Raw genomic sequence first — 27,699 nt, 5'->3', positions numbered from 1 at the left:
CCCGAGGGCTCCCGACACATGAGGCTTTGTCCCGACCGGCTTCCCAGGCCAAACCTGTGGGTCCCCCGGCCCCCCATCTCCGCCGCCGACTCAGTACACGTGGATGTAGGTCGTCTTCGAGTCGCTGCCCAGGATGTTTTTGGCCGTGCACTTGTAAAAGCCCGAGTCCCTCTGCGTTGTCTGCTGGATAGTGAGCGACCCCTGCGGATGGACGAACCTGTGTCCGTAGAGACGGGCCTGGGCTCCGGCCGTCAGCTGTGACCTGTCCGGCAGCTCCCAGGTGATCTCGGCCTTGGGGATGCCCATGGCCATGCAGTTGAGCTTGACGGTGTTCCCGGGCCGGGTGTAGATGACCGGCGTGGGCTCGCTGGTGATCCGCGGGGGGTACGCTATGATGATCACGGGGAAGCTGACCGCCGACGGGCCGTGCTCGGTGTCCGTCCTGCACACGTAGGTCCCCCTGTCGAACACGGAGGCCCCGCGCACGGTGAGGGTGCCGTTGTCCCACAGGGAAAAGCGTCCCCGTGTCTGGGGACCCTGCAGGGACATCCCGTTGGGGAGCGTCCAAGAGGGGCGCCCCGGGCGGCCCCCCGATGGCGGGAGGCAGTGCAGGTGCAGTGTCTCCCCGTTGACGATGCTGACCAGGTTGCGATACTGCGGGCTGGTCTCCGGCTTCAACCCCACCTTCAGGGACACCAGCCTCTCCGTGTGGCCGGCGGAATTGCGGGCGACGCAGCGGTAGGCCCCGGCGTCCACGGAGGAGAGGCCGCTGACGTGCAGTTTCCCGTCGCCCTTGTGGTAAAACCTCTGGAGGCGCTGGCCGCTCGGGAGCTCCGTCCCGTTGGGCAGCACCCACACGAGCGTGGGGGTCGGGGTGCCGGCGGCCGAGCAGTTGAGGCTGATGGTGTGGCCGGCCATGGCGGTGATCTTCTCGCTGACCGGGTCGTGGAAGACGGGCTTCTCGGTGGCCTCCAGGACGGTCAGCTGGACCACGAGCTTGGCTTCGCCTCCTTCGTTGCGTCCGATGCAGGTCAGCTGCACGGAATCGGTCTTCCGCAGGCTCTTGATGTCCAGGGTGCCGTTGCGATGGATGGTCACCCTGTTCCCAAAGTACGGGGCCGGGAGCACCACGCCCTCGGGGAACGCCCACAGGACTTTGGGGGTCGGGATGCCCTCGGCCCGGCAGTCGATGAGTTTCCGGCTCCCCCCGGCCGCGATCTCGCGCACGGTGGTGATGGCATCGGGGTTCCCGTTGATCCTGGGCGCCTGGACGTCCACCTGGATCCACACCACCTTCCGGTCCTCCCCGGCACTGTTCCTGACCACGCAGGTGTAGTTGCCGCTGTCCGAGCGCTGGGCCTTCTGAATGAGGAGCGTGCCGTCCTGGTAGATCTGGTATTTCTCCGAGGACGCGGGGATCGGCCTGTTGGCCGGAGAGAGCCAGGTGACCCTGGGCGTGGGCTCGCCTTTCGCCTCGCAGGCCACGGTGACCACGTCCCCGTAGGGGACGCGGACCACGGCGTAGGTCTTGTTGCGGATGGCGGCGGGCTCGGCCACCACCTTGACGCGCACGGTCATCTCGTCCTTCCCGACTTGGTTTTCGGCAAAGCAGGTGTAGTCGCCTTCCTCCCGCAGCCCCACGTCGTTGAAGTAGAGGGTGCCGTTGTTGAAGACCACGTAACGCTTGGCGCGCCCGCCGCTGTCGTCCGACTGCATGAAGGAGTTGACCAGGCTGCCGTCCGGGAGGCTCCAGGAGATCTCGGGGTTGGGCAGCCCCGAGGCCACGCAGTCGACCTTGAGGTCGCCGCCGTAGAAGACCCTGTGGTCGTTGCCTTCTTTGTGCTCGATCTTGGCCGGCTGCATGACCACGTTCACCTTGAGGACCACAAAGTCGTCCCCGACCTTATTTCGGGCGACGCACAGGTAATCCCCGGAGTCCTTCTCGGTGACCGATCTCACCACCAGCGTCCCGTTGGCAAACACCTTCACTCTGGCGTCGAAGCTGATGGGCACAGAGAAAAGAAACGAGGTGTCAGTCCCCCCGCGGCGGTGTCTGGGACGCAGACCACGCGGGTCCCAGAACGGTAACCGCGCGCACCTGCTCCTGCCACGTGCCTGGTGGTTTCTGTGGCCTGGACGGGGTAGAGGGGCCTCATCCCAATACGGAAATTACGCGTTTACTGCAAATAGGAGCTCCCTGGCCGAGCCACCTTTGGGTGGCCGGGCTACGGACTGAGCACCGACCTAGGAACCGGGAGGTTGGGGTTCGATTCCCGGTGGTGGCACGTGCCCGGGTTATGGGCTCAAACCCCAGGAAAGGGCCGTGCAGGAGGCAGCCGATCCGTGAGTCCGTCTCATCCCCGATGTTTCTCTCTCTCTCCCTTCCTCTGGTCCTAAAAATCAATAAAAAATCTTGAGAGAAAAATAAAACCCCAAAAACGTGAAATGCAGTGAAAGTCTTCAGCCCTATTAGGGCGAAGGGGGGGGAGAGCGAGAAACACGGACGTGTGAGAGACACGGCCGTTGGTTGCCTCCTGCACGCACGTCCCCCCCAAACCGGGCCCGGAGATCCAACCTGCAACCCAGGTACGTGCGCTTGACCGGGGATTCGAACCCAGGACCTCCCCATGCGCGAGGCCGACCATGGAGCCCGCCGGCCAGGGCGTGATCTCTGAACTCCTTTCTCAACACCATGCGATTCTACGTCTGGAACTGTGCTGGATTTATTTATTTTTTAAAAAAAAACAACAAAAGAACCCAGCACGTCCCCTGCCCAGGATTGAATTCCACGTGGTCATCGGAGGTTCGTCGTTAATAAAAAAGCAACTACTAACGGCGTGCGGTCAGGTGGGGGTGAAGCCGAGAAAGATTTTTTGAATACGTCTCGGGGTCGGAAGCCAAAGATCTGCCCAGCCCTGGCCGGGGTGGCTCCGTGGTTACGGCGTCGGCCCCCCGACTGAGGGGTCTCGGGTTCGATTCTGGCCCAGGGCGTGAGTCTCTGCTGCAGGGTCTGGCGGGCGGCCGCCCGTCGATGTGCGTCTGTCCCGTCAGCATCTCTCTCTCCCCTGCTGACCCCTCCCTTAGACTCTCTATAAAAATCAACGGAAAAAACACCCTCGCTCTTCAGATTAATTAATAAAAAAAAATTAAAAAAGAAAATTGGACAGAGGCTCCTGTTTCTGTCAACACTTTGAAACGTGAACCAACGTGTTCCGATCGTAATCAGGATGAACCAAGGAGCTCGGGGCCGCACGCGAGCCCGCGCGTCCCCCGGGCGCTGTGACACGTGAATTTTAAACGGCGTCCCCTGTGTCCGAAGGGCCGGGAGGCCGCCCTTTCGTGGAACCCACGTGGCTTGTTTCATGGCCTTCACGCGGGAGATGAAATGGAAATCACGGACCTGCCGGGATGATTTCTGATTCACCGGGAGATACCAGTTGAAAACGGGGCACGGTTGTCATCTGGTCACGGCGAACGCAACCCCGGCCGCGCCAAAGGCAACGGGAAACAGGTCCCCTCCGGCCTGAGCTGGGGGGTCCGTGGATGCTGATGATGCTCCGTAAACCCGGGGCATCTCCCCCGTGGCACCCGGGGTGTTTCCTTCATTCTGTTTTGCCAATTAGCACCTATTTTATTTTATTTTATATTTTTTTAAAGTATATTTTTATTGATTTCAGAGAGAGGACAGGAGAGGGAGAGAGAGAGATAGAAACATCGATGATGAGAGAGTCATTGATCAAGCCCACGACCTTGGCCTGTGCCCTGACCGGGAATCGAACCCCGATTGCCTGGATCCTAGGTCGAAGCTCAACCGCTGAGCCACGCCCGGCCGGGCTCTTTTATTTTCTTTTTATTTTTAAAACCTCACCTGAGGATATATATATATTTTTTCCATTGCTTTGCAGAGAGAGTGGAAGGAAATAATCGGGGGGATCCCTGTGTAAGTTGCATGAGTGTCTAATCCCGAGGCCGTGCACCCGAAACGAACCTAACACTGTGCGTCAGCTGTAATTTAAAAATTTAAAAATTAAGCCAGGCCGGGCGTGGCTCAGCGGTTGAGCGTTGACCTAGGATCCAGGCGATCAGGGTTCGAGTCCAGGTCAGGGCCCAGGCCCGGGTTTCGGGATCGATCCCCAGTCAGGGGCATGCGGGAGGCGGCCGATCAATGACTCTCATCATCAATGTCTCTCTTTCTCTCTCCCTTCCTCTCTCTGAAATAAATAAAGATATATTAAAAAAAAAATCAATAAAAACATATTAAAAAATAAATAAATAAAAATAAAGCAGCTGAGGAGACAGAAATGTCCCGCCTTCAACACTTCGCTCGACGCCCCTTCATCGCTGCGATTTAAACACCCGAGGCTCCCGTGTGCTCTGTAGAAATTACCTGTGAACGTCGATCGCTTCAGCCGATATTGTCATTAAAAGGACAGTTGAAAATTATGATTAAAACAGGAGCTATTTGCCCCGGCGGGTGCTGCTCGGTGGTTAAGAGCATTGGTCTGCCCACCGAGGGGTCTCGGGTTCGATTCCTGGTCAAGGGCATGTACCTGGGTGGCAGGTGCCATCCCCGGGCCCTGGTCGGGCAGGTTTCGGGGGGGCCACCGATCCATGTGTCTCTCTCTGTCTCTCTCTGTCCCTTTCACTGTCTTAAAATTTAAAAAAATCACCGGAAAAAAATAGCCGTGGGTGCGGGCTAATACACACACACGTATTTGTTTTGTTCGGGGTGCTGGGTGGGAAAGCGGGGAGCGTAGGTGATAAAGGTTGGTTTGGGCGATTCCGTCCTGGCCGAGGTCCCTCGCTCCACGAAGAGGTGACCAGGGCCTGTCCCCAGGGCGCAAAGGGGAGGCGGGCGCAGGAGCCAGGCGCTCCTCTGGCGAGCCAGGGCCGGGCGCACGTACCTGAAGAGGGTGTCGATCATCTGCTTGGAGGGCAGCCTCCAGAGGATGCGCGGCCAGGGGTCCCCGGAGGCGCTGCAGTCCAGCCGGAGGGTCCCGCCGTAGCGGACGTTGGTCCTCTGCGGGGAGGTGCCCGTGATGCGGGCGTTGGCCGCGGCCCGCCGCACGTTCAGCTGCACCGTCCGGCGCGCGGTGCCCACCAGGTTGGCGGCCACACACTCGTAGCGCCCGCTGTCCTTGGGCGCCAGGTTGCGGATGTAGAGGGTCCCGTTGGGGAAGACGAACAGGTTCCCGTTGATGAACTGGGAAGGGCGGATCTGGGTGCCGTCCCAAAGCACCCAGCGCACGCTGGGCAGGGGCGCGGCCTTGGCGGTGCAGTGAATGTGGATGCTGAGCCCCGGGGGCAGGGAGATGTTCTCCAGTTTCTCCTGATGGATGACGGGCGGCAGGGCCGCCACGTGCAGGCGGATGGCCAGGCTGTCCGCTCCGGCCGCGTTGCTGGCCACGCACTTGTACACGCCCCGGTCCGCGAAGGACGCCTCTTTGATGGACAGGGTGCGGTTCTCGTGCAGGGTGACCCTGCCTTCCACCGGAGACACGGTCTGCCACACCCTCCTGTCCGGGAAGATCCAGGAGATCTGGGGAGCCGGGGTCCCCTTGGCCAGACACTCCATGGCAATCGTGTCCCCCAGGTAGACGGTGACGTCCTGGTAGTGGGAGGCCACGATCTGGGGCTGCTGAACCGAGACGGACAGCAGGACCACCATGCGGTCCACGCCGTGCAGGTTCTTGGCTGTGCACATGTACTGGCCGCGGTCCTGCACCTGCACCTTCCGGATGACGAAGGTGCCGTTCTTAAGGACTTCGAAACGCTGGACTCGGGTGTTGGGGGTCATGAGGGCTCCTGGAAGCCAAACACAGGGACAGTGAGGTTCCTGAGACACACGGCTTTTCGGTAAAGACCAAACAACGATGGCTTGTCCACAGTTCTGTTCACGGGATCCCACTTCTGGGAATATACCCTAAGTAACCCCGAAACACCCATCAGAAAGAACTTAGGCACCCCGATGTTCACAGAAGCTCAATTTGCAGTCACCACAGATCTGGAAACAGCCCAAGTGCCCATCTGTAGACGAGCGGATTAAAAAAGCTGTGGTACATCTATGCCGTGGAATACTATGCAGCTGAGAAAAAGGTGGATCTCGTACCCTTAGGGGCAGCAGGGAGGGGCCTGGAGAGGGTTATGCTGAGTGAAATAAGCCAGGCAGAGAAAGACAAGTGCCCCATGGCCTCAGTCATATGTGGAATCTAATGAACAAAATAAACTGAACAAAATAGGGCCAGAGACATGGAAGCATGGAGCAGACGGAGGGGTCTCAGAGGGCAGAGGGGACTGGAAGAGATGAACCAAAGAACTTATATGCAAATATGCAAAACCCACAGAAATAGACAATAGTATAGGGGAGGCCAAGGGAGGGGTGGGAGTGGACGTGGAGAGGTCAGTGGGGAGTAAAGGGCCGTCCGTAATGCTCTCAATAAAAAAAAACAATCATTCTCTTCACGTCCGAAACCACAAAAGCAAGGGCCGGCCCCACCTCCGGCGCGGGGCAGAGAAAATGTTTTCTTTCCCTGTACTTGACCCTGACACCGAATCCCAGAACTCGGGCAGCCCGTGTAGATTTCGTAGAAGATTCTAGAAGCCTTCCCAGCCCCAGGTGCTCCCAAGGTGGCCCCTGCATTCATTTCCATCACCGCAGGTACATCCCTGCTTGCCCGGCCTCTGCCTCGTTTGCATGGCTCCTGTCCCCGCTGAGCTCCCCGGGCTGGCCGCAGGGACGCCCCAGGCCTGCAGCCACCGTCCGCCTCTGCCCAGCCTGCTCCTGAGGCTGACGGGGGAGCCAACTCAGCCGACCATCCTCTGCTCCATCTGCTGGAGCTGAGCATTGGGTGGAAACTCCAGGTGGCATCTGACCGGCCCTGGTGCTTCCCCGTGTGGCCCTGCACGTCCTGGCGTGTCCCTTGCTCCAGGAACAGTGAGGAACCAACGACCTTTTCTGTGTCGCTCATCCCTGACCGGTTGGCCTCCTCAGGCCTGAAGACTAATAAATCCTATATTTAAAAACTGGAAAAGCCTGATTTTTTTTTAAATTATTATTTTTTAAGACATTCTTTGTGAGGTTTTTGGGTCTTTGATAGCACTATGGCCTATTCTTTTAATGGTGAAATTTTTCTCTGCGTCTTTTTTTTTTTAAAAATAATTTTCTGTAATCCCGGGCCGGGTAGCTCCATGGATTAGGGTGTCGTCCTGATCCAGTGAGGTTGCCGGTTCGATCTCCAATCGGGGCACATAGAAAAATCAACCGATGATGCATCAATAAGTGGAAATAAGTGGAAATCAATGTTTCTTCCTCTCTCTCTCTCTCTGTGCCTTTCTCTCTAAAATCAATGCATCAAAAATAATAATAACGACAGCCGGGCCGGTGTGGCTCAGTGGGTTGGAGCATCATCAGGAGCACTGAGGGGTCTTGGGCTCGATGGAAGGCCATCGTTCTGTTTCTCTCTCACTCCCTTCCTCTCTCTCTAGAATCAATGAAAAACACAACGTCGGGTAAGGATTTTAAAATAAAAGGATTTTTGCCCGGCCGGGTGTGGCTCAGCAATTGAGCATCGACCTAGGATCCAGGCGATCGGGATTCGATTCCCAGTCAGGGCACATGCCCAGGTTGTGGGCTCGATCAATGACTCTCTCATCATTGATGTTTCTGTCTCTCTCTCCCTCTCCTTTCCTCTCTCTGAAATCAATAAAGATATATTTAAAAACAAATAAATAAAATAAAATAAATAAATAAAATCATAGGTTGATGCCTCACTTCCAAGGCCCGAGGGTGGGACCGTCTTCGGCGACGGGTCTTTAAAGAGGTAACTAAGGTAAAATTAAGTCTTTACGGTGGGTCCTGATCCCATGGGACCGGGGTCCTTAGGAGCAAAGGACATGAGGACTCAGACGCATGTACAGAAGGGCGACCATGTGGGGACACGGGATGGGACAGCCATCTACACGCCAAGGAGACGGGCCTCCGGGGGAACCAGCCCTGCCCACGTCTGGATCTCAGGCTTCCCTCGTCCAAGACGGGGAGACATATACATTTCTATTGGGGTCTGGTGCCCGTAGGCAACGGAAACAACCCCATCTCTAGATTGAAATCAAAGCCCCGGCGGGTGCCGTTCGGGCATCGGCCTGTGGACCGAAGGGTCCCTGGTTCGAATCCCGCGTACCCGGGATTGTGGGTTCAACCCCCGACACCAAGCCCCGGTGGAAATGCCGACGCTTCAGCGCCCTACCTGTAGAAACCTTGGTCCACGTCACGAAAGGTGTGGGTTTCCCCGTGGCCTCGCACGGGAGGATGGCGTCCGTGTCCGCGGCGACGGTCACGGTCTGAGGGGATTTCGTGATAATCTGGGGCCTTTCGCCGAGGGTCCAGAACTTGGACGCGGGCGGTCCCCCCGCCGCCGAGAAGAGCTTTGCGCTGCTGGGGTGGTGGCTCCTGGACGGAGGGCCCGCGGACGTCACGAAAGGGATGGCGCCCCGGGTGGGGACGTGCTGGGTGTCGGGTGAGGGCGGCGACGTGGTCCTCGGGCGGTGTGACGACGGGGGAGCTGGGGGACCGAAGTCCACGTGGGTGATGCCCTGAGAATATATCCTATTGTAGGCGCCCGGGTTGACGTTTCTGTCTCTCACCCCTGGCGCCGGAGAGGTGGGTGCCTGGGGCTTTGGCATCACCCCGAACCGCGCGAAGGAGACGGTCCCGTTGGACACGAAAGGGAGTCTCCCGTCGGAAGGGCGAGCAACTCGGGAGCCGGGAAGCCAGCCCGCCACGTCTCGCAGGTCTGGGATGTCGTTATTTCCGAACGCCTTGGACTCGGCGTGGAACCAGCCCGTGCCGCGGTCCGTGACCTTACCCGGCCTGGAAGGACGCCACGGGCCAACGGGAGTCGTCGGGCTGGACAGTGTTGGGGTCGCCAGGTGCTTTTTGTCTGGCAAGACCCTTGAGGGGTACGCGGTTATCCCCGGCTTGTTGGTCAGGTGACGGGCAGGCTGGAGGGTCACCGGGTACCCCAAGGGGCTTTGTGTGGTCCTTTGGGGGGGTCTCGCTGTCCCTCTCGGTTGCCAGGGGACTCTGGCCGGAGGGTGGGAGACGTGGACTCTCCCATCCTGGGGGGGCCCCCCCGGGCCGCGCGGGAGGCTGTTTTGCGTCCCATCGTCGAAAGCTTCCTTCCCCAATTCCTGCCTTGAGGTGACGTGAAATCCATCGCCTTTGGGAGACGAGGTGGATAATTCGTTGCCGCTCCACACCAGCGGCATCCCCTCGTTGCTCGCGGGGAGGGTCGGGGCATCTGGGATCCCCACGTGATTGAGGAACGCGTTCTCGTCGGGAGCCGTTGGCACCGGAGACGCTCCCGGAGGGCGATGCGTGGGCCTCGCCGTGGCTGTGACCAGAGACACAGGAGCCGTGGACGGGGACTGGGACACCGGCTCCTCCGTGGGCGCGGGCGCGGGAGGCGGGCCGTGGGGTCTCATTTCAGAAACAACGGTCGCTGGGGCGGTTCCAGGATCACCCCGGGCCGTCACGGCGGATGCTGACTCTCCGTTTGCGCCGGGTGGAGCCGTCGAAGCGACACTATCTTCCCGTGGGAAGCGTGTGGGGACCGCCGTTGCCGAAGGGGACGCCTCCGAGGGAACCCCCGGGTCCCCCGGCTCTTTCCAAAGGGCTGACGGGTCTGGGAGGGTTTCCGACGGGCCGGTCACAGGCGCGTCTGTCTGCGGCCTCGCCGGCGGGGGATCCCGGCCGCCGGTTCCTGGAAAGCGGGGAGAAGGGGGCTGTTTCTTAAATTCTCCGCCAATGGACCCCTCGGAGCCAGACGGCGACGGGACGTTGGTGAGCGACTCCCCGGCGATGAAACGGTCAGTTTGACGGTCACTTGTATCGGCCACAGTATAAGTGCCTGATGTGGGCGTGTATGCGGCGGGCGTCATCTCTTGGGACGTGTGACGGGATAGATGCGTTTTTGGGGTGGCCGTCCCGCGCTCTGCCCCTCCGGCGCGCTCACGGGGGTCCCCGGTGCGGGGAGACGCGGCCGTAGATACCAGGACAGCTTCCGGGCTGGAGGTGGTGAGATCTTCACGCTCGTGTCCTGGACGGCGGGGCCTGGACACGGACGGGGTGGACGTGCCGTACCGGTGTCTGCCCGGCCTCTTCCCGTGTTTCCTTCGCGGGGATCCCCTGGTGACGGGCTCGGCGTGCTTCCCCGTCGTCGCCATGTATCCGGGGACCGCGACCGTAGGAACCAGCAGGCCACCCGGTGCTTCGCGGGTCTTATCTTCAGGCGGCCGATGGGGCCGGGTCGACGGGGTGTCCGCCGGGGCGGGCGCCGTGGGCGGGGTCTGTCTGTGTCGCTGTCGGGGTTTGTGGGGTCGTGGTCGCCGCCTCCCGCTGGGTCTTTTTCGGGAAGGGTGAAGGGCGGGCGCCGACGACGGCGAAGAGGCCTTCAGGGCGGGCGTGGTGGCACCTGCCGTGGCGCCGTCCTGGTCCAGGAGACGACCGCGTGCGGTTCCCCCGGGGCTCGGAAACGGGGTGACCCTGCCGTCCATTCCCAGGCTGGGGCCGGGCGGAGTGTTAGACTCAACGCCCCGACGCTCACTCTCGGGCCTCCCGGGGTCGGGGGGCCTTGTCTGGGGCCGATCTCCCCCCGGGAGCTTTGGGGGTCTCCTCTCTGCGCCCGCTTTTGTCACGGGGTGGCCTCCGGTACTCAAGGTGCTTTGCAGAAGCTGGAGGCCACCCGCTTGCTCGTCCATCTGTCCCTGTCCTGGGACGTCCGGTGCCCCTAACGTGACGTCTGCCAACGGCTCGGGTGTCCGGGCGTCCACCGCGGACAAGGTGGGGGTTCCAGCGAGGCGCCCGGAGGCCGCCGCTTTCATCGATTCGCCATCCGGTTGCGAGTTCATCCCCGGCTCTCGCTCGACGGATCGCACGACATCCGGCTCCCCCGACAAGACGGCGCCCGAGGGAGGCTCCAGTGTGGGTCCAGCGCCCACCGGGGACGGGGCCTCCGTGGCAACAGGCTCACCGACGGGCTCTTCGTCGACGGCGTCCAGGATGGGCGATGTGGAAGGAGCGTGAGGCACCTCGTGTGCCCACGTGGGGGCCACGGTCCCCGTGGCGTGAACGTCGGGGACAAGCGGACGTTCGTCGGTCTCCTCGGGAGACGTGTCGCTGTCATCGTGGTCGTGGTCATGGTCGTGGTCGTGCTCGTGGTCGTGGTCGTGGTTGTGGTCGTGGCCGGTAAATCCTCCCAGGTCCGTGCTGCTGGTCGCTTTGGCTTCAGCCCCGAGGCCGCCGCCCTGGCCGTGTCCGCGTCGCACGCCGGGCGAGGGCGCCGCGCTAGAAAGGGGCTCCTCGTACCCAAAGAAAAGGGCATCAGCCGAGGATTCGTCAGCACCGCCCGCGGTCCGCGCCGGGGACACCTCGGGGGGCGAGGCGACGGGGGAAACGGGCGTGACCTGCAGGCCGTCGGACGGAGGCGGGGCGGTCGTCGCGGCCTCGGGCGCCTCTGTCCCCTTGGCGAGGTTCTTCCCGCGGACGCGGGCTAGAATATCGGCCCAGTGCTCAGGCGTGATCTGCTTGTTGGCCATGCTGACCCTGCGCCGGGACTCGAAGGCGCGGCGGCCCTCGGCCACGTTGGTCTCCGGCGGCTCCTTCTCCGAACCCTTCCAGGGCTTCAGCTTCCTGCGGCCTTTCCTGGGTTCGGCTCCTTGGACGGGCGCCTTGGGGTCCTTGGGGTGCGGGACTTTCCTCGCAGCGAAATCGTCCCCGTCGAGGCCGGAGCCGCCCTCGTCCACGACGTCGCCTTGGAGCCTCGACAGGGCCTTCCCGTCGCCGCCGGTGCCTCCTGAGCCCGGGCGCCGGCCTCTTTTCGACGACCTCCCGGGCCCTTTGTGATTCACGGCGACCGCCACGGTGAAGCGGTCGGCCCCTCGCCGGTTGACGGCCACGCAGGTGTAGTAGCCGCTGTCGCTGGGCTGGACGTTGGGGATGGACAGGGTCCCGTCGGGCAGCATGTGGGCCTGGGACGCGTTGGCGAAGTCGCTCACGATCCTCCTGCTGGGGAGAATCCAGCTGAGCTGGGCCTCGGGGACGCCCGTGGCCCGGCAGGGTAACGCCACCGCGTCCCCGGGGTTCTTCCGAACCGTCACGGGGCGCCCGCCCGACGGCGGGGCGTCGGCAGGCTGGACGAGGACCCTGTAGGCCACGCGGTCCGTCTCGTCCCTCACCCGCGCCACGCACTGGTACACGCCCGAGTCCGACGGCTCCGCCGCCTTTATCTTCAGCCACCCGCTGGTGAGGATGGAGAACCTGCCGTCCGCGTCCGTCACGGGCGCTTTTAGGACGGCGCCGTCGGGCAGCACCCAGAAGATGGACGGGCTCTCGGAGGCCTTCACGTTGCAGCTGAGCTGGCACGTCGCCCCCTCCAGGACCGTCTGGGCTCTGCGCCCGGCGGCGCCCGGCTCGATCATCACCCAGCTGCGCCCGCGAGCCTGCCCCGCGTCGCCGCCCGGGGCCGTCAGGGCGACGCGGGAGGAGTAGGACAGGAGCACCTGCTTGGCGCTGCTCTGGCGCCGGTTGAGCTGCAGCTCTACGGACGGCTGGAGGACCCACGCGGGCTCGGCGCGGACGTGGGCCCGGACGCCCGTGTAGTAGAGGGCGTCCTGGTCCTCGGCGTCCTGCCGGTAGCGGGCGGCGGCCCCGGGCTCCTGGGCGGGCGGGCCGTCCCGGCGCAGCTTCACGGGGACCTCGCTGTAGTAGGCGATGAGCTTCCACAGCTTCTCGTAGTTGTCCCGCGTCATGGGGCACGCGAAGGTCAAGGCCACCGTGGCGTTGACGTCGAGCTCCTGGCTCTCCGTCTGGTTCACGCGGATCCCGTAGACGCCGCGGGGCTTGCGGATGCCGCAGGCCAGGCTCACCGTGTTCCCGTGCTCGTCGGTCATGTTCAAGGCCACGTGCCACGGCGGGGCCGGGAAGCCGTCGGGGGGGACCCAGCCGTCGTCGCTGTCGCCGACGCCGTCCGGGTCCTCGTCTTCGGCCTCCTCGGCGTCGCTGCGGCTGTCGTTGAGCCTCAGGGGCGACTCGATGGCCGGCTTCCGACAGGGGACGTCCGCCAGCTTGTGGATTTCCTGTCCCCGCAGCGCCCGGGGACTGGCGCAGGCCGCGCAGGACTGGCCGCCCTCGTAGGCCTTGTCTTTCTTACACTTCAGGACCCCTGGAACAGAGAACACAGAGACGCGGTGAACCGACGTCGGGGGGCCCGGGGCCGGGGGGGCTTTGCTTTCGGCCCAGGGCCCTTCGGATGTTCAGGAGCATCGTTTGCGGGCCGCACGCAGGGATCCGCTTAAAATTTTAAGAAATGAGCTATGAGAAAAGCGCCTGGATTTGTCGGATTTCGAGTCCAGCCTGCGGTCGCCGAGACCTGACGATGCGCCGGGACCGTGGCCGGCGCAGGCCGGACGCTCCCCAGGCCTGGGCGTCTCCCTCCCGTCGCCTCTGTGGCTGCATTTCTGGTCTTCAAAATCAATTTAAGGCAAGTGCGTGGTCACTACCTGGTTTTTTTGCGGTTTTTTTTTTTTAACGCGGTTTCATAATATTAACACGCCGCTCAGGAACTGTCTTTCTAGAATCCGCAGAAGCGCTTTAAAGCTTATAAAGGATTCCTTTTTTAAATTTTATTCCCGTTTTTGAAAAGACGGGTCGAGGGCTCGATTCCCGCCGAGGGGCAGGCGCCCGGGTTGAGCGTTTGATCCCCGGTGGGGGTTTGTGCGGGAGGGAACCCGTCGAGGTGCCTCTGTCCCGTCTCCATCTCTCTCCCGTTCCTTCCGCCCGGCCGCTGTCATTAAAAAAATCAATGCAAAAAAATATCGTTATTAACAAAAAAATAAAATAAAATAAATTATTGTTGAAAGTATCACAGACGTCCCCTCGTTTTTCCCGCCAATAACCCCGCTAACCTGCTTCTGCCTTAGCCCTTCCTTGGCGCGTCTATTTCGTCGGCGTCTATTTCGACCCCTCACATGGTCGTCTACGTAACCAAATGGTTTCCTCCCTGCGCCGAACCCAGGCTTCTCGGGGCCCTTTTTAAAAATTATCATTACTATTTTATTTTTATTTTTTTAAAATACCATCGACGGATGCTGTCGTCTCTCCCGGTGGAGAAACTCGGGAACTGGGAACGCATTTCTCGTTGTTGCTGTTCATCCCGCCCTGGCCAGAGCCTCGCCTGCGCACCTGACGGTCTCGGATGGCATTCCCGGGCAATGGATTTGATGCCCGGGCCAGTTCCGGGCACATGCAGGTGGCAAGCTATTGATAAGTCTCTCTCTCTGAAATCAATTAAAAAAATATATAAAATATATAAAAAAATTAGAAAGATGAAGCGACACCCAACGGCTGGAGAGGGCGGCTTCCCCACGGAGGCGAGACACCTGCGGCCAGGGGCCCACCGGGCCCGCCCGGCGCGGTTATCTGCGGACTTGGCCTCCCAGCGCAGAAACCAGGCTTCTCGGGGCCCTTTTTAAAAATTATCATTACTATTTTATTTTTATTTTTTTAAAATGCCATCGACGGATGCTGTCGTCTCTCCCGATGGAGAAACTTGGGGACTAGGAACATGTTTTTCGTTGTTGCTGTTAATCCTTCCCTAGCCGGCCGGCCCGGTGGTTAGACCCTCGGCCTGCGCACCCGCGGGTCTCGGATCAGATTCCCGGGCAATGCATCTGATGCCCGGGCCAGGTCCGGGCACATGTGGGAGGCAAGCTATCGATGAGTCTCTCTCTCTCTCTCTGAAATCCATAAAAAATATATATAAAAAGTTAGAAAGATGAAGCCACACCCGACGGCTGGAGAGGGCGGCTTCCCCGCGGAGGCGAGGGGCCACGGGCCCGCCCCCCGGCGCAGTTACCTGCGGACTTGGCCTCCCAGCGCAGAAACCAGGTCATCTCGCAGTCGCAGGCCCAGGGGTTGCCCTGCAGGTAGAGGTTCTCCAGCAGCGGCATGTTCTGCAGCAGCCCCTCGGGCAGGCCCCGCAGGCGGTTCTCTGCCAGGTACAAGTGCCGGACGCTGGAGAGACGGAAATAATCCAGGAAGGCGAAGGTGGAGAAGGTGCCCGGGTGCAGGTGCCGCAGCTGGTTGCCCTCCAGGTGCAGCAGGCGCAGGGCCGTGAGGCCCCGGAAGGCCTGCGGGTGGATGAACTCGAGCTGGTTGTGGTCCACGTGCAGCCTCACCAGGCTCCGGAGGCCCTGCAGCGTCTGCCCGGTGAGCACTCTCAGCTTGTTGTAGCTGAACTTGAACACCTGCACAGCGGGGGGTGAAGCGCGGAAAAAACCCGGGTTATAACTGTCAAACGGGAACAGAAAGGATGCAAAGCGTAGGGGAGCAATGAAGCTTGCTTTTGTTTTGTTTTTAAATTTATTGTCGATTAGAATATTATTTTATATGCGTTTCAGGTGCACGGCACGGTGCTTAGACATCTGTATAACTTGCAAAGCGATGCCCCCCCAATAAATCTAGAGCCCACCGGGCACCACGTGTCGTTATAACTTGAAAACCTGGAAAGCGGGGGGCGAAGCGCAGAAAAAATCCGGGTTATAATTTTCAAACGGGAACAGAAAGGATGCAAAGCATAGGGGAGCAATGAAGCTTGTTTTTTTTTTTTTTGCTTTTTTTTAATTTATTGTCTATTAGAATATTTTTTTATATGCGTTTCAGGTGCACAGCACGGTGCTTAGACATCTGTATAACTTACAAAGCAATGCCCCCCCATAAATCTAGTGCCCACCGGGCACCACGCGTCGTGATCACAATATTATTGGCTGTATCCCCCGGTGCTGAGCTTCGCAGTGGCAGGTCTATCCTGTAACTGCCCCTTTATTCGTCTCAACCCCGTCCCCCCTTTTCGCCCCAGCCCCCCGACTCTGCCCCTCTGTTCTCTGCATCTATGTCTGTTTCTGTTTTATCGGTTTACTTTGCTTCCTAGATGCCACACGTAAGTGAGCTCATGGGGCGCCTGTCTTTCTCGGACGGGGCTCACGACACCCTCTAGGCCCATCCGGGTTGTGGCTAATGGTCGGGTCCCATTCTTTTTCAGGGCCGAGTAGTATTCCACCGAGTGTAGGGAGCACTCGTCCATCCACGGACCCCGAGGTTGCCACCGTGTCTTGACTATCACAAGTAACGCGGCGACGAACGTGCGACCTTCCAAACCCACGCCAGAGAGGAGACGGATACGTTTCGAGCTGAACAAATAACCGCGAAAGAAACCGAATCCGTGAGCTCGTTTCTCATGTTTAAAGAAAAAAGTCTAGCCGGGCCGGGCATGGCTCAGCGGTTGAGCCTGGACCTAGGATCCAGGCGATCGGGGTTCGATTCCCGGTCAGGGCACAGGCCTGGGTTGCAGGCTCGATCCATGACTCTCTCATCATTGATGTTTCTGTCTCTCTCTCTCCCTCCCTTTCCTCTCTCTGAAATCAATAAAGATATGTTTAAAAATAAATAAATAAATATAAAAAAAAAATAAAATAAAAAAATAAATAAAAAAGTCTATTTTATACATGTCCAGAGAGCATTCTAGTGTTTTATATATAGTCATGGGTGGTCCTGGAGGCTACAGCTAAGAAGGGCTCTAGCCCTGGCCGCTTCGGCTCCGCGGTTACAGCGCCGGCCAGCTCGACAAAGGGTCTCGGGCGCGATTCCCGGTCAAGGACACATGCTTGGGTTGCGGGTTCGATCCCCGGGCCCTGTCTCGAGGCCACCGATTGACGTGTCTGTCTCTGGCGTCGATGTTTTTCTCTCTCTCTCTCCTCCCACACACTTCCAGTCTCTCTAAGAATTGACAGGAGAAAATACCCCCGACGGAGCATTAACAGCAGCTACACGGAGACGACTGGTTCTCCACGCCCGGCGTTACCTGGAGAGAGCCAAGGTCCCTCAGCGCCCCGTCGGGGATGCTCGGGATGTTGTTGCCGTGAACCATGAGCAGCTCCAGCTTGGTCAGCCCCGCGAACGAGGTTTCGGATACGGCCTGGATGCTGTTAAACCTGAAAAAACAAAACACGCACCCGGGTGACCCCATGCGGGAAAGATTCCCCAGCCGACCCTACAGAGAAACAACGGAGCAACGACGCGGATTCTGAGCTTTTTGTGCTTCTGGCTGTTAATCTACAAATTGATAAATTGATTTTAAATCTATAAATTGATTTTTATAGACGGAAGAAGGCGGAGGGAGAGACAGAGAAACATTATTGAGGAGAGAGTGTCAGGGATCGGCCGCCTCCTGCTCGCCCCCTACTGGGGATCGAGGGCAGGCGCCCTGACCGGGAATCGAACCGGCGATCTCTCGGCGCACAGGACAGCCCTCAACCGCTGAGCCACACCGGCCGGCCCGATTCTGAGCTTTTACTGATGCCGTTCCAAAAAAAAAAAATGCACACGTCTCTTTCTGGGGCCCCCAAGGACCGTGGCACCTTCTTATTAGCTTCTGTTCATTTCGGGCATAGCTGCTAGGGGGTTGTGAGTTGGCGTATGTGGATGCGGTCAGCGGATATTTGGGGCAATATAGACAATTTTTTTACTTTTGAAAGGAGCCAGTCGAAATGGCCAATTGTAGGAAATTGCGCCGTACAAGAGCGGCGGTAATGCGGGACACGCGGCCCCCAGGAGCGGAAGGAAAAAGCCGGCATCGGGAGTAGCTCCGAGTATAAAAAGACAGGCACATCGGTGGGTGGCCTCCCGCCCGCGCCTGGACCAGGGCTGGGGGTGGACCTGCAACCCTGGCACATGCCCTTGACCGGGAATTGAACGTGCGCCGCTTCGGTGTGCAGGCCGATGCTCTGACCACGGACGGACGCCAGCCAGGGCCCCGTTGTTACACTGCAACGACTCAGTTGGCTCAGCATCACCCCAGGCACCAGGAGGTCGCGGGTTCGAATCCCGGTTGGGGCACCTGCCCGGATTGGGAGTTCGATCCCCAGTAGGGGGCGTGCGGGAGGCAGCCGGTCAATGACTCTCTCTCTCCCTCTCCCTTCCTCTTTTTCTCTCTAAAATCAATAAAAACATATTTAAAAAAAAAAAAAAAATATATATATATATATATATATATATATATATATATATATATATATTCATATCTAGCCTGACTTTATGACTTCTCCTATCACCTCAATAACAGGAAAGAGATGTGCAGAGAATTACGAGGAAGGGCTCATCGCTAAACGCAGGAAATGCTAACGAGTTCCAGTTTTCTCCGGAACACACGTGCGCCTAAACCCAGAAACCCCGATTTTGAAGTCAATAGCTGGCTCATGACTTCCCCCGAAAGCCTTCCGAAGCACTTTTCAGCGATAAACTTTTTTTAAGAAAAAATACCCAAAAAAACCTGTTTTAGATTATTTCTGAAATTTATATTCCAATTAGAGCTGAGATGGGATACGAGATAGTCTTTGGGCTGAGGCACCACCTCATCTGTTTATCATTGATGAGGATCCTGCAACGAAATTTGTCCAGGGCAGTGAACACAAAAAGGAAATGTTTAGCTCGGCCAGTGTGGCTCAGCAGTTGACCGTCAGGAGGTCACGGGTTCGATTCCCGGTCAGGGCACATGCCCTGGGTTGCGGGCTCGATCCCCAGTAGGGGACGTGCAGGAGGCAGCCGATCCATGACTCTCATCATTGATGTTTCTCTCTCTCTGAAATCAATAAAAACATATATATATTTTTTAAAAAAGTGAATGCATAGCAACATCTACACTTTTTTTCCATTTTTGGAACCTGAGATTTGTCTGGAAACAGTAAAGAACATCAGGGTATCGGGTGAGGAAGTGGCGTTGGAAGAGCCCTGGCTGGGTAGCTCCGTTGGTTAGAGCATCATCTCGATATGCCAAGGTTGCGGGTTCGATTTCTGCTCAGGGTGCATATAAGGATCACCCAGTGACTGCATGAATCAGTGAGACCACAAATCTCTCTCTGTCTCTGAAATCAATCAATTTAAAAAAGACAAAAAACACAAAACCCAGCAGAGATGTAGGGAGTGTCTTTCTCACCTATTGATGGCCAGTTCCTGGCTACCTAACCAACTGAGTGACATGCTTCCTTTCGCATCAGAAATATATGCAAAACTGCTGCACGGATACAGGAAAAATGTTATCAAAATCAGTGTTTCCAACAAGGGGCAAATATTCAAAGGTCTATAAATCTGACACCGAGTGACAGTTTTCTTTTGTTTGCTCAAAAATATCTGGAAAGTAATTAAAAAAAAATTTTTTTTTGGTAAAAGCTTTGGGGCCGTCCAAACAGGAAACAGCAGACCTCTCCTTCAGCGCTGACTGGGAACCCTAAAAACATCTGTGTGGGGTTAAAACTTCTCATTAGTGCTCTGCCTAGAATCCCTCATTCCCGGAGAGGTTTGAATTCTTTCCAGATTGCTAAAACTCAAATGAGCAACCCCCGAGCTGTATCTCTATTGGACACCATTCTTATTTTTTTTACACCCCGCCACCCCCAACAAAACACACGATACCAACCTTGTTATCTGCTTTGAGATTGGTTTTCAAAAACAGTGCCCGGTGAGCCCTCACCTTAGTGGTTAGAGTGTCGGCCCTCAAAAGGAAGGGTCTCGGGTTCGATTCCCGGACAGGGGCATGTACCTGGGTTGCAGGTTGTATCCCCAGCCCTGGTCGGGGAGCATACGGGAGGCAACCTATGGATGTGTTTCTCTCCCATCGATGTTTCTCTCTCTCTCTCTCCCTCCCTTCCACTCTCTCTAATGATCAATAGAAACAATTTCCTAGGGAGGAAATTAACCAAAAAGTAACAAACAAACCTGACAAAAAACAGTGTTGTGTTGTGAGAATATAAATGTAACTTAGAAATGTGGCAGGTCATGTTGCAAATTAAGCGGGATGGAAATAATGTATTCCTTCTACATCCCGTGAAAGTTACTCCTTAGTTAACTTTTCTTTAATATTATGCAAAAGTATCTCAAGCGATAATACGCTAAAAAAGGGTCTTAATAAATGGTAAGACTGTAAAAAAGGAAACTGGGTTAGTTATGAATATCACCTCCTCTGGCAAACTCGAGATGTTTCCCCCAAAGGAGCAACTGTCCTTCTGGCTGGGTTTTCAGGCAGTCAGGTCACCGCACTACCCAAGATTTTATTGCGTAAACGATTTAGTGGTCTGTTGTTGTGGATTAGGGGAGGTTCTGTCTTACTGTCTTTTTAAAAATATGTTTTTACTGATTTCAGACAGAGGAAGGGAGAGAGAGAGAGTCATTGATCGGCTGCCTTCTGCACGCCCCCTGGCTGGGAATCGGACGGCGATCTCCTGGTTCATAGGTTGATGCTCAGTCACTGAGCCACACCAGCCAGTGGCCTTAGTGGCTCAGTGGGTAGCAGGTGGGCCCTTGAAATGAAGGGTCTTGGGTTAGATTCCCAGGTCAAGGGCATAGACCTGGTTGCCGGTTGGATCCTTGCCTGAGAGATTGGGGCTCATGCAGGAGGCAACCCATCCATGTGTCTCTCTCACACTGATGTTTCTCTCTCTCTCTCCCTCCCTTCTCCCCATCTCTAAAAAATTTTTAAAAATCCATGGAAAAAAATACGTTCGGGTGAGTATTAACAATATGTATATATATATTCTTATATGTATCCATGTGTCGTGCGCGTTTCTATTGACATATTAAAGAATCGCCAAGGGAAACGTCTCTACAGTTGAACTCGGTCACGATGCTTTGTCATCAGACTTCACGATGGCGCTGAGAGCTCATGGATACATCCAGGTAACCGCCCGAAGGCGCTCCCTCTGGTAGAGCTAAAACCCATAAAGAAGCCCATCGTTCTAGAAAGAGCGACGCGTGAAAGCAGGGACGGGAACAGTTACCCGCACACGGACGCGCAAAACCAAATAAAACGCGCAGGCAAAGAGGCAAATGCGCTCCCCCCGGGGGACGGGAAACGTGGTACAAACCCCAGATTGATTCTTTCCACATGTTTGGAGATCCCGGCGGGCACGGAAGCCAGGGAGCGGAAGGTGCAGTGGACCTCGGTGGGGATGTAGCAGGCGCAGGACTGAGGACAGGTGCGCGCGGCGGGAAGATGCGCCCAGACCAGGATCAGCACCACGGAGAGGGCTCTCCAGGGCGCCCACGGTGGCATCTTGTCCCGGGGGTGGTGCGTGGGCCCTGGCAACCTGCAGGGGTGGAACCAAAAAAACAAACAAACAAAAAAAAACAGATGCGCTTTGTCAGTTTATTTTGTTCATTAGATTCCGCCTGTACGGTGCCAGGTGCCTACTGGAAATATCGAGGGGGGATACTTTGTAACCACTAGGCTGTACTCCTGGAACTGATACAAAGTAACATCGAATGTCAACTGTAATTAAAAAATGAAGCTAGAAAAACAGACAGATGTACGTATCGCCGGGGTCGCCCTTCCTTGGGTTCAGCAAATGTTGCTGGAGTTGTGGGTAATGGTTTGAAGGTTCCCGAGACTTGACGATGACCGATTTCCGCGACGCTTAAAATATGTGAGTCAAAAAGTCCGAAATGTAATTTTGTAACGTTTCGGGGTTAATGTTAATCTTTGCTATAGAACAGTAGCTCAATTCCTGACTTTGAGTCTGCGATTTGGGAATCTCAGTAGGTTGTGAGCGAGTGTGTGGGGGGGGGTTGTCTGAGCCATGATATGTTGTACGTACTTGAATAAAAAACACCCCCAAGGAGGTCATTATTATCAGGAGTATGTCCCTCTTTCAGTGACATTCGTTCACGCTTTAATTATCTTTCCTTAACGTGCTCAAAGAGGCATTCACTAGAGCGAGATTCACTCTGTCATTTGTGGGTTTGTTAATTGTCTTTCATTTTTATTTCATGGGAAGATCCAAAGGTATAGCATCGTGCCCCACCCCGGGAGGCGGAAGGGGGTAGGAACTTTGGGGAAACCTCTGCAACCTCCACCATTAGAGAAAGAGGGAAAGAATTGCCCGATGAAATATATTCAGGCCAACAAAAATTACAAGATAAAAAAAAAAAACTGAGAGAGGTGGAAAGAAATAGGAAGGAAGGAAGGAGGGAGGGAGGGAAGCTGTTCAACTGCATTAGGCTACGTTCTTTGGAATGTCAGCGATGCATTTCCACCCCTGGGCCACGCCTTCAGCATCTCATTTTTTTCAATTTTTTTTTTTTTTTCTTGCCATCTCTCCTCTGAAGTTTATATAAAAACAGTAATTCGCACAGAAACTAAAAGGCACCCTAGAGAAACGCGTCCGTGCATGCGCCCCTGCTCCGGGCAAGCGCTCACCGCTGATTACTAACTCCACGCCCGCTCCTGCAGGATACAGGCACCAAAAAAAAAAAAAATCCGTAGCTTTGGCCTCTTTGGCAGGATCTCAGCGTCTCCTAAGCCCCTGCCCGTCCCGCCTTCCAGCTGCTCCGAAAGAGCTGACTGTGCAGCAGCTTTGGTGAAAGTCAGTCCAGGCTCCGCCTCTGCGCCCTGGAACCGTGCGCTCAGGGCTCTGCGCGGAGAGGGGAGTTTCCTGACTGGCCCCCGCCCAGGCCTCCCCGCCCCCGCCTGAGCGCTCCACTTGGGCTCTGGACTTGCGCCCAGGGCATCCCAGCTCGCGCCCAGTGTCCACCGGCGGACGTGGCCTCCGCGTCCCCTTGCCTTCCTCCCTGGTTTTCCCAGGGGGGACCCAAATCTCGCGCCCCGGAGCACCCCAAAGAACCTCGAAGGGGAAACCGCCCCGGAGCCTGCAAAAAGCCACCGGATGCGCCCTAGCAAACCTTGGAAAGCTGTGCGCGCAAAACCTGGAGCAGCCAGGCGCGCGCGGCCCCGGAGACCCTGGCCAGCTTCCAGCGCCGGGTCTGCCGCGCCCCCGCCGCCAAGGGCGCGGGGGGGGGGGGGGGGGTCGCTAGCTTTCCGGGAACGAGGCTCCGGTTGCCCCGAGGGTCCCCTGGGAGCCCGACACCGAAAGCCGCCTCTCCCACATAATGACTTCTCCAGCTTCCCCGTGGCTCAGCCCACGGCGCGCCTTAGGTCTCCCCCTTTCCAGGGAAAGAGTCGCGGGAGGAGGGGACGTTTCGCGCCGGGAGCCAGAGCGCTTGGGGAGGAGGCCCCGCCGCGGAGCTCCCCCCAGGAACGCAGGGGCGCAGTGGCTTTCCCTAGGGGGTCCCGTTGGCGGCTTCTTGGAAACCGAGGGTGGGTGGGTGAGGGGTCCCTAGGGGGCACGGAGGGAAGGGGAGAAGGGACAGAGGTCGGATTTCAAAGTCAGACCGACTCCAGGCATCTTCCCGCCAGATTCCATCAGCGCCTCTCCTGGATGGCAAGTGGCCCCTCAGCCCCTATAGTACCAGCAACAGCTGAATACGCCCCTTTGCCTTGATGCCCCCTCGTTGTTGTTGTTTTTTTCTCGGCTGTTCCCCCAAACCCCTGCGCCCGTTGCCGAAAGAGACCGTGCCCCGCCATCCCCGGCTGCGCCCCCTTTCCCACCCCCACCCGGGAACCCAGGTGGCTCTGGGACCTCACCTGTCCCTCGGAGGCAGAGACCCAGGCGAGCAGCGCGCTCTGAGCATCCACGGGGTCGGGGCGCGAGTCACCCCTGGGGGTCCGCAGGAGGCATGTCCTTCCCGGGGCCGGGGGCGAGGTGACACAGCTTCCCAGCTCGGCCAGGCGAGCCGGAGCCCTTTTATTACAGGCGCCGAGAGGCTTCTGGAGTCCACGCCTCGGCCCACCCCCACCCTGCCCCACCCCGGGGAGACGGGGCGCGGGCCGGAGCCAAGGGACCCTGGCCGCGCGGCTCTGCGCTCAGCCCTCTTCTCGCGTCTTCATCGCGCCGGGCGCAGGGTGGGCGCGCCTGTGCCCCTCGGGCTGGACGCGGCGCACGGCTTTGGGGAGGGTTATTGCTGCTCCCAGAGCAAGTCCCGGGACCCGGGCGGAGCAGGGGAGGGAAAAAGCAGGGAGCTGCGCCCGCAGAGTCTGCACCCCGGCGCCCGTTCCAGCAGCGGTGGAGACGGTTTCTTGCTTTGTGGGGGGAAACACAGCAGGGTTTGGACGCCTCGAGGTGGGCAGGGGGGCGCGCCGTGGCCTCTGGCAGCGCCTTGCAACCCTGGTGCAGGCGGGAGCCGGCTGCGCCCCGCCAGCCAGCGTCCCCGGAGCCGCAGGCCCGGCTGCAACGTGAGCCCCACGGCCACGCCCTCCCGCCTCTGCTTCTGCTCCTGGCTGCGCGCTCCCCTCCGGCTGCCAGAGTCCTCCTGGCAGGAAGGTGGGACTGGTCTCCTGCGCTTGGAGAGCCCGCGGGGGCCGGGCCAGCACCGGGAGCCTTGGGGAGCCTTGGGGAGCCTTGGGGAGCCTTGGGGAGCTTTGCGCGCAAGGACCTAGAGAGGGGGTGAGAGCAGGGCGCGCAGCTGACCCACAAGGGGAGAGACTAGGAGGAGGTCACTTGGCTTCCAGAGGGGCTGTGGGGAGGGATCAGCTGGGACGGTCATCAAGAGGGGCCCAAGTGGGACTCCAGGAGGAAGGCACCGTGTGGAGGAAGAACTGGGGGGTGCGCAAAGGAACAGTCCAGGGGGCTCCAGGTGCAGCCAGCTGCATGCCTGGGATCCCACCAGGGGCCGCCAGGTCCTGGCCAGTGAGGCTCAGGGGTTAGGCCGTCATCCTGCTCACCCAAGGGCCACAGGTTCGATTCCCGGTCAAGGGCACGTGCCTCGGTTGGAGATTCAATTCTGGCCCATCTGAGCAAGGGGAGGAGGCAAGCAATGGATGGGTCTCTCCCACATCGATGTTTCTCTCTGTCTCTCTCTCTGTCTCTCTTCCACTGTCTCTAAAAATCAATGGGAAAATATATCCTAGGGGGAAGGTTAACAACCACAAAAAAAAAAAAAAAAAAAAGAGATGGCCTAGAATGAGCCATGGATGCGTCCTTTCCGATGCACAAAGTGTGGGCTGCTTTCCTTTTTCGCACCAGGCGTCCAGGAATCCCTCGCTGCGGCTCCGCCGGCTCCCTGATCGGTTTGTTCAGTGGGTTCACAAACGAGCCAGTTCACTTCGTCTACGGGATTATTTCCCCACACCCTGCGCTGATGTGTTTCCAGTAAGTGGTTTTAGGTGGCTGCTTGGAATGACCCAAACCCATTGATTAATTTAATTTAATTTTTTTTTCACCCTTGAGTTTTGGAGAGAGTGGGAGGGAGGAAGGAATGGGAGAGAGAGAGAGAAAAACATCGACGTGGGAGAGACACATGGATTGATTGCCTCCAGCGTGCACCCCAACAGGGGCCGGGGATTGAACCTACAACCTAGTCTCGAACTCGAACTAGTCTCTCCCCTTGTGGGTCAGCTGTGCCCCCTGCTCTCAGCCCCTTTCCAGGTCCTTCCGTGCAAGGCTCCCCCAGGCTCCCCAAGGCTCCCCAAGGCTCCCGGTGCTGGCCCGGCCCCCATGGGCTCTCCAGGTACGTGCCTTTGACCAGAATGAAACCTGTGGCCCTTCGGTCACTGGGTCAGCGCTCTAACCACTGAGCCAAAGCAGCCAGGGCAAGATGTGTCTGGTCCTGATCTTCAACTCTCTCAACTTGGGCATCCGGAAGGAAATATTTTTATTTATTTATTTTTAATATGTCTTTATTGATGTCAGAGAGAGGAAAGGAGAGGGAGAGAGAGAGGAACATCAATGATGAGAGAGAGTCACGGATCGGCTGCCCCCTGCACGCCCCCAACTGGGGATGGAGCCCACAACCTGGGCCTGGGCCCTGACTTGGGAATCGAACCACGATCTCCTGGATCCTAGGTCGATGCCCAGCCGCTGAGCCACACCGGGCCGGGCCAGAAGGAAATCTTAACAAGGTTTGCCAGATCAGTTCCCAGCTTCCAAATCCTGCCCTTGACCATACTTCCCCTGAGGGACATGGGGACAATGAAAGCTCACCCCCCCTTTTACCCATCTCCACCCAGTCTCTGCCCCCACCTTCCCTGGCCATCACCACACAGTTGTCTGTGTCCATGAATTGTGTATATAATAGGTTCTTTTAGCTAATTTATTCACTTTCTTTCATGCAATCCCTCCTGCCTCCTTCCCTCTGAGATCCCTCCATCTGCTCCATGCTTCCACGTCTCTGGATTATTTTGTTTGCTCGTTTATTTTGTTCATTAGATTCCACATACGAGTGAGATCTTGGGGATGCTTATCTTTCTCTCCTGGCTTATTTCACTCAGCATAATACTCTCCAGGTCTCTCCCTGCTGTCCCAAAGGGTGAGAGATCCACCTTTTTCACAGCTGCATAGTATTCCACTGGTATAGACGTACCACAGCTTTTTTTTAAAATTTTTTATTTTTAAATCAAATGTAAAACAACGCCCACCTCTCACGGCTGTTGTGACATCAGGGTGCAGATACAAGCCCTGAACACAGTCCCCGCATCCTATCTGTAGTTAATACGTAGGACCTGGAGAACCGACAGTCTATGATTTTCTATTGCATACTTGCGGCTTTCAGTCTATTACCCAAATTTGCCCTGAGGCAGGATCTCTGGGGATATAGGGCCTGTTTCTTCTGGCAGCTGCTGTTCTTAGGCTTTCAGACCCTTCAGTGAGAGAGCTGAGTATTCCCAGGGCGTCCGTGGAGTACCACGGAATCACGTGGCTCTTTGCTTAATGGGGATTGTGCATGTTACTTGTGAGTCGGGTGGCTGCGCTCCCCACTGTCGCCCAGCCCACATGATCGGGGGGACGGCTGCCCCTAAATATTCCAGAATAACTGGAGGGAGAGAGAGAGACAGAGACAGAAGTCAGCACAGGAAATGTCTACTTTCGTAGCCGGAAAATCCCAGGGGAGGAGTGCTTGCTAGCGGGGATGTATCTGTAGTTGAGGAGAAACAGACTTTTAGGAATGTGCCATGTGAAACTTGCCCCCCAGCCTGTCTAGGATAAACACCGAATGGTAACACAGGCTACCGGCTCTGAAAATGAGAGGGTATTTCTGGTTTGGTTTGTTGGTGCATACCATCGCCAGCGGATGTCTCCGGCTCCCTTGCCTGTCCTAAAATGCTTCCAGATTTTCTCATCGGCGTATTTTAAAATGGAACGACGTAAAAAAAAAAAAAAAAAAGACAATAAGAGGGACAAGTCGGAGAAAGAGTCCGCGTCTGCCAAGCACGGTTGAATTATTTTCCGGGGAAAATGATGCTCAGCCTGAAAGGGCAGAAACGTGCAGAAAAAGGGTGGCGGGTAAGGCGTGAACTCGGTCTGACCCACCGCGGGGGACTCGCTGGAAGGGATTTCTGGGTAAAATAGAAGCGATTTATTCACCGCTGCTTTTATCTGAGCCAGGAGTTTCTATTACAAGGAAAGTCATAGACATGTGCTCCCCAACCCGGGAAAAAAAACCAAAGGCAGAAGAAGGAAGGCACAGAATTCACCTGCCACTTCCCTCTATTCCATGCATGCCAGCGGTGGGCAAGGAGGCCTTCAGCACCCACAGACGCACCCCTCCAACACATCATGATTTTTAGGAAAGAGACAAAGATCTCAGGCTCTGTTTTGAACCTACAGAAGCAGCCGTGGGCTCCGCGTGCCAAGATATGGCGACAGGTGACTGCGCCCTACAGGATATCTGAGGACCACCGGGCCACCAGGGTTCTTTAAAAAAAAAAAAAAAAAAAGCTTCATTGATACTTTGTAACATTAAAATAATGCCAATTTTTTAAATTA

General features: G+C 57.2%; 1 protein-coding gene across 1 annotated transcript; it reads right to left on the bottom strand.

The window, feature by feature from the left end:
* On the bottom strand, positions 1-23,731 carry MXRA5 (matrix remodeling associated 5). The gene is made up of 7 exons (XM_087813406.1): positions 23,523-23,731; positions 20,968-21,189; positions 16,914-17,043; positions 14,910-15,300; positions 8,244-13,217; positions 4,905-5,805; positions 1-2,002 (listed from the first exon to the last, which is right to left on the bottom strand). Exons 1-7 carry the CDS (start codon positions 23,567-23,569, stop codon positions 91-93), a joined length of 8,577 nt encoding a protein of 2,858 aa, XP_087669532.1. The 5' UTR covers positions 23,570-23,731; the 3' UTR covers positions 1-90.
* Between the last annotated feature and the right edge of the window lie 3,968 nt (positions 23,732-27,699).

This window comes from Miniopterus natalensis, chromosome X, assembly GCF_054644295.1.
Source record: "Miniopterus natalensis isolate mMinNat1 chromosome X, mMinNat1.hap1, whole genome shotgun sequence".
Taxonomy (NCBI): Eukaryota; Metazoa; Chordata; class Mammalia; order Chiroptera; family Miniopteridae; genus Miniopterus; species Miniopterus natalensis.
The sequence above is the reverse complement of the archived record's forward strand: the minus strand, read 5'-3'. Positions and strand labels throughout refer to the sequence as shown.

Coding starts and splice junctions, on each gene's coding strand:
- MXRA5 (XM_087813406.1), bottom strand. CDS start 23,569: ATGCTCAGAGCGCGCTGCTCGCCTGGGTCTCTGCCTCCGAGGGACAG. Junction 17,044..20,967: donor GTGGAAAGAATCAATCTGGG/GTTTGTACCACG, acceptor TTGTTTTTTCAG/GTTTAACAGCATCCAGGCCG. Junction 15,301..16,913: donor GGGACCTTGGCTCTCTCCAG/GTAACGCCGGGC, acceptor CCCGCTGTGCAG/GTGTTCAAGTTCAGCTACAA.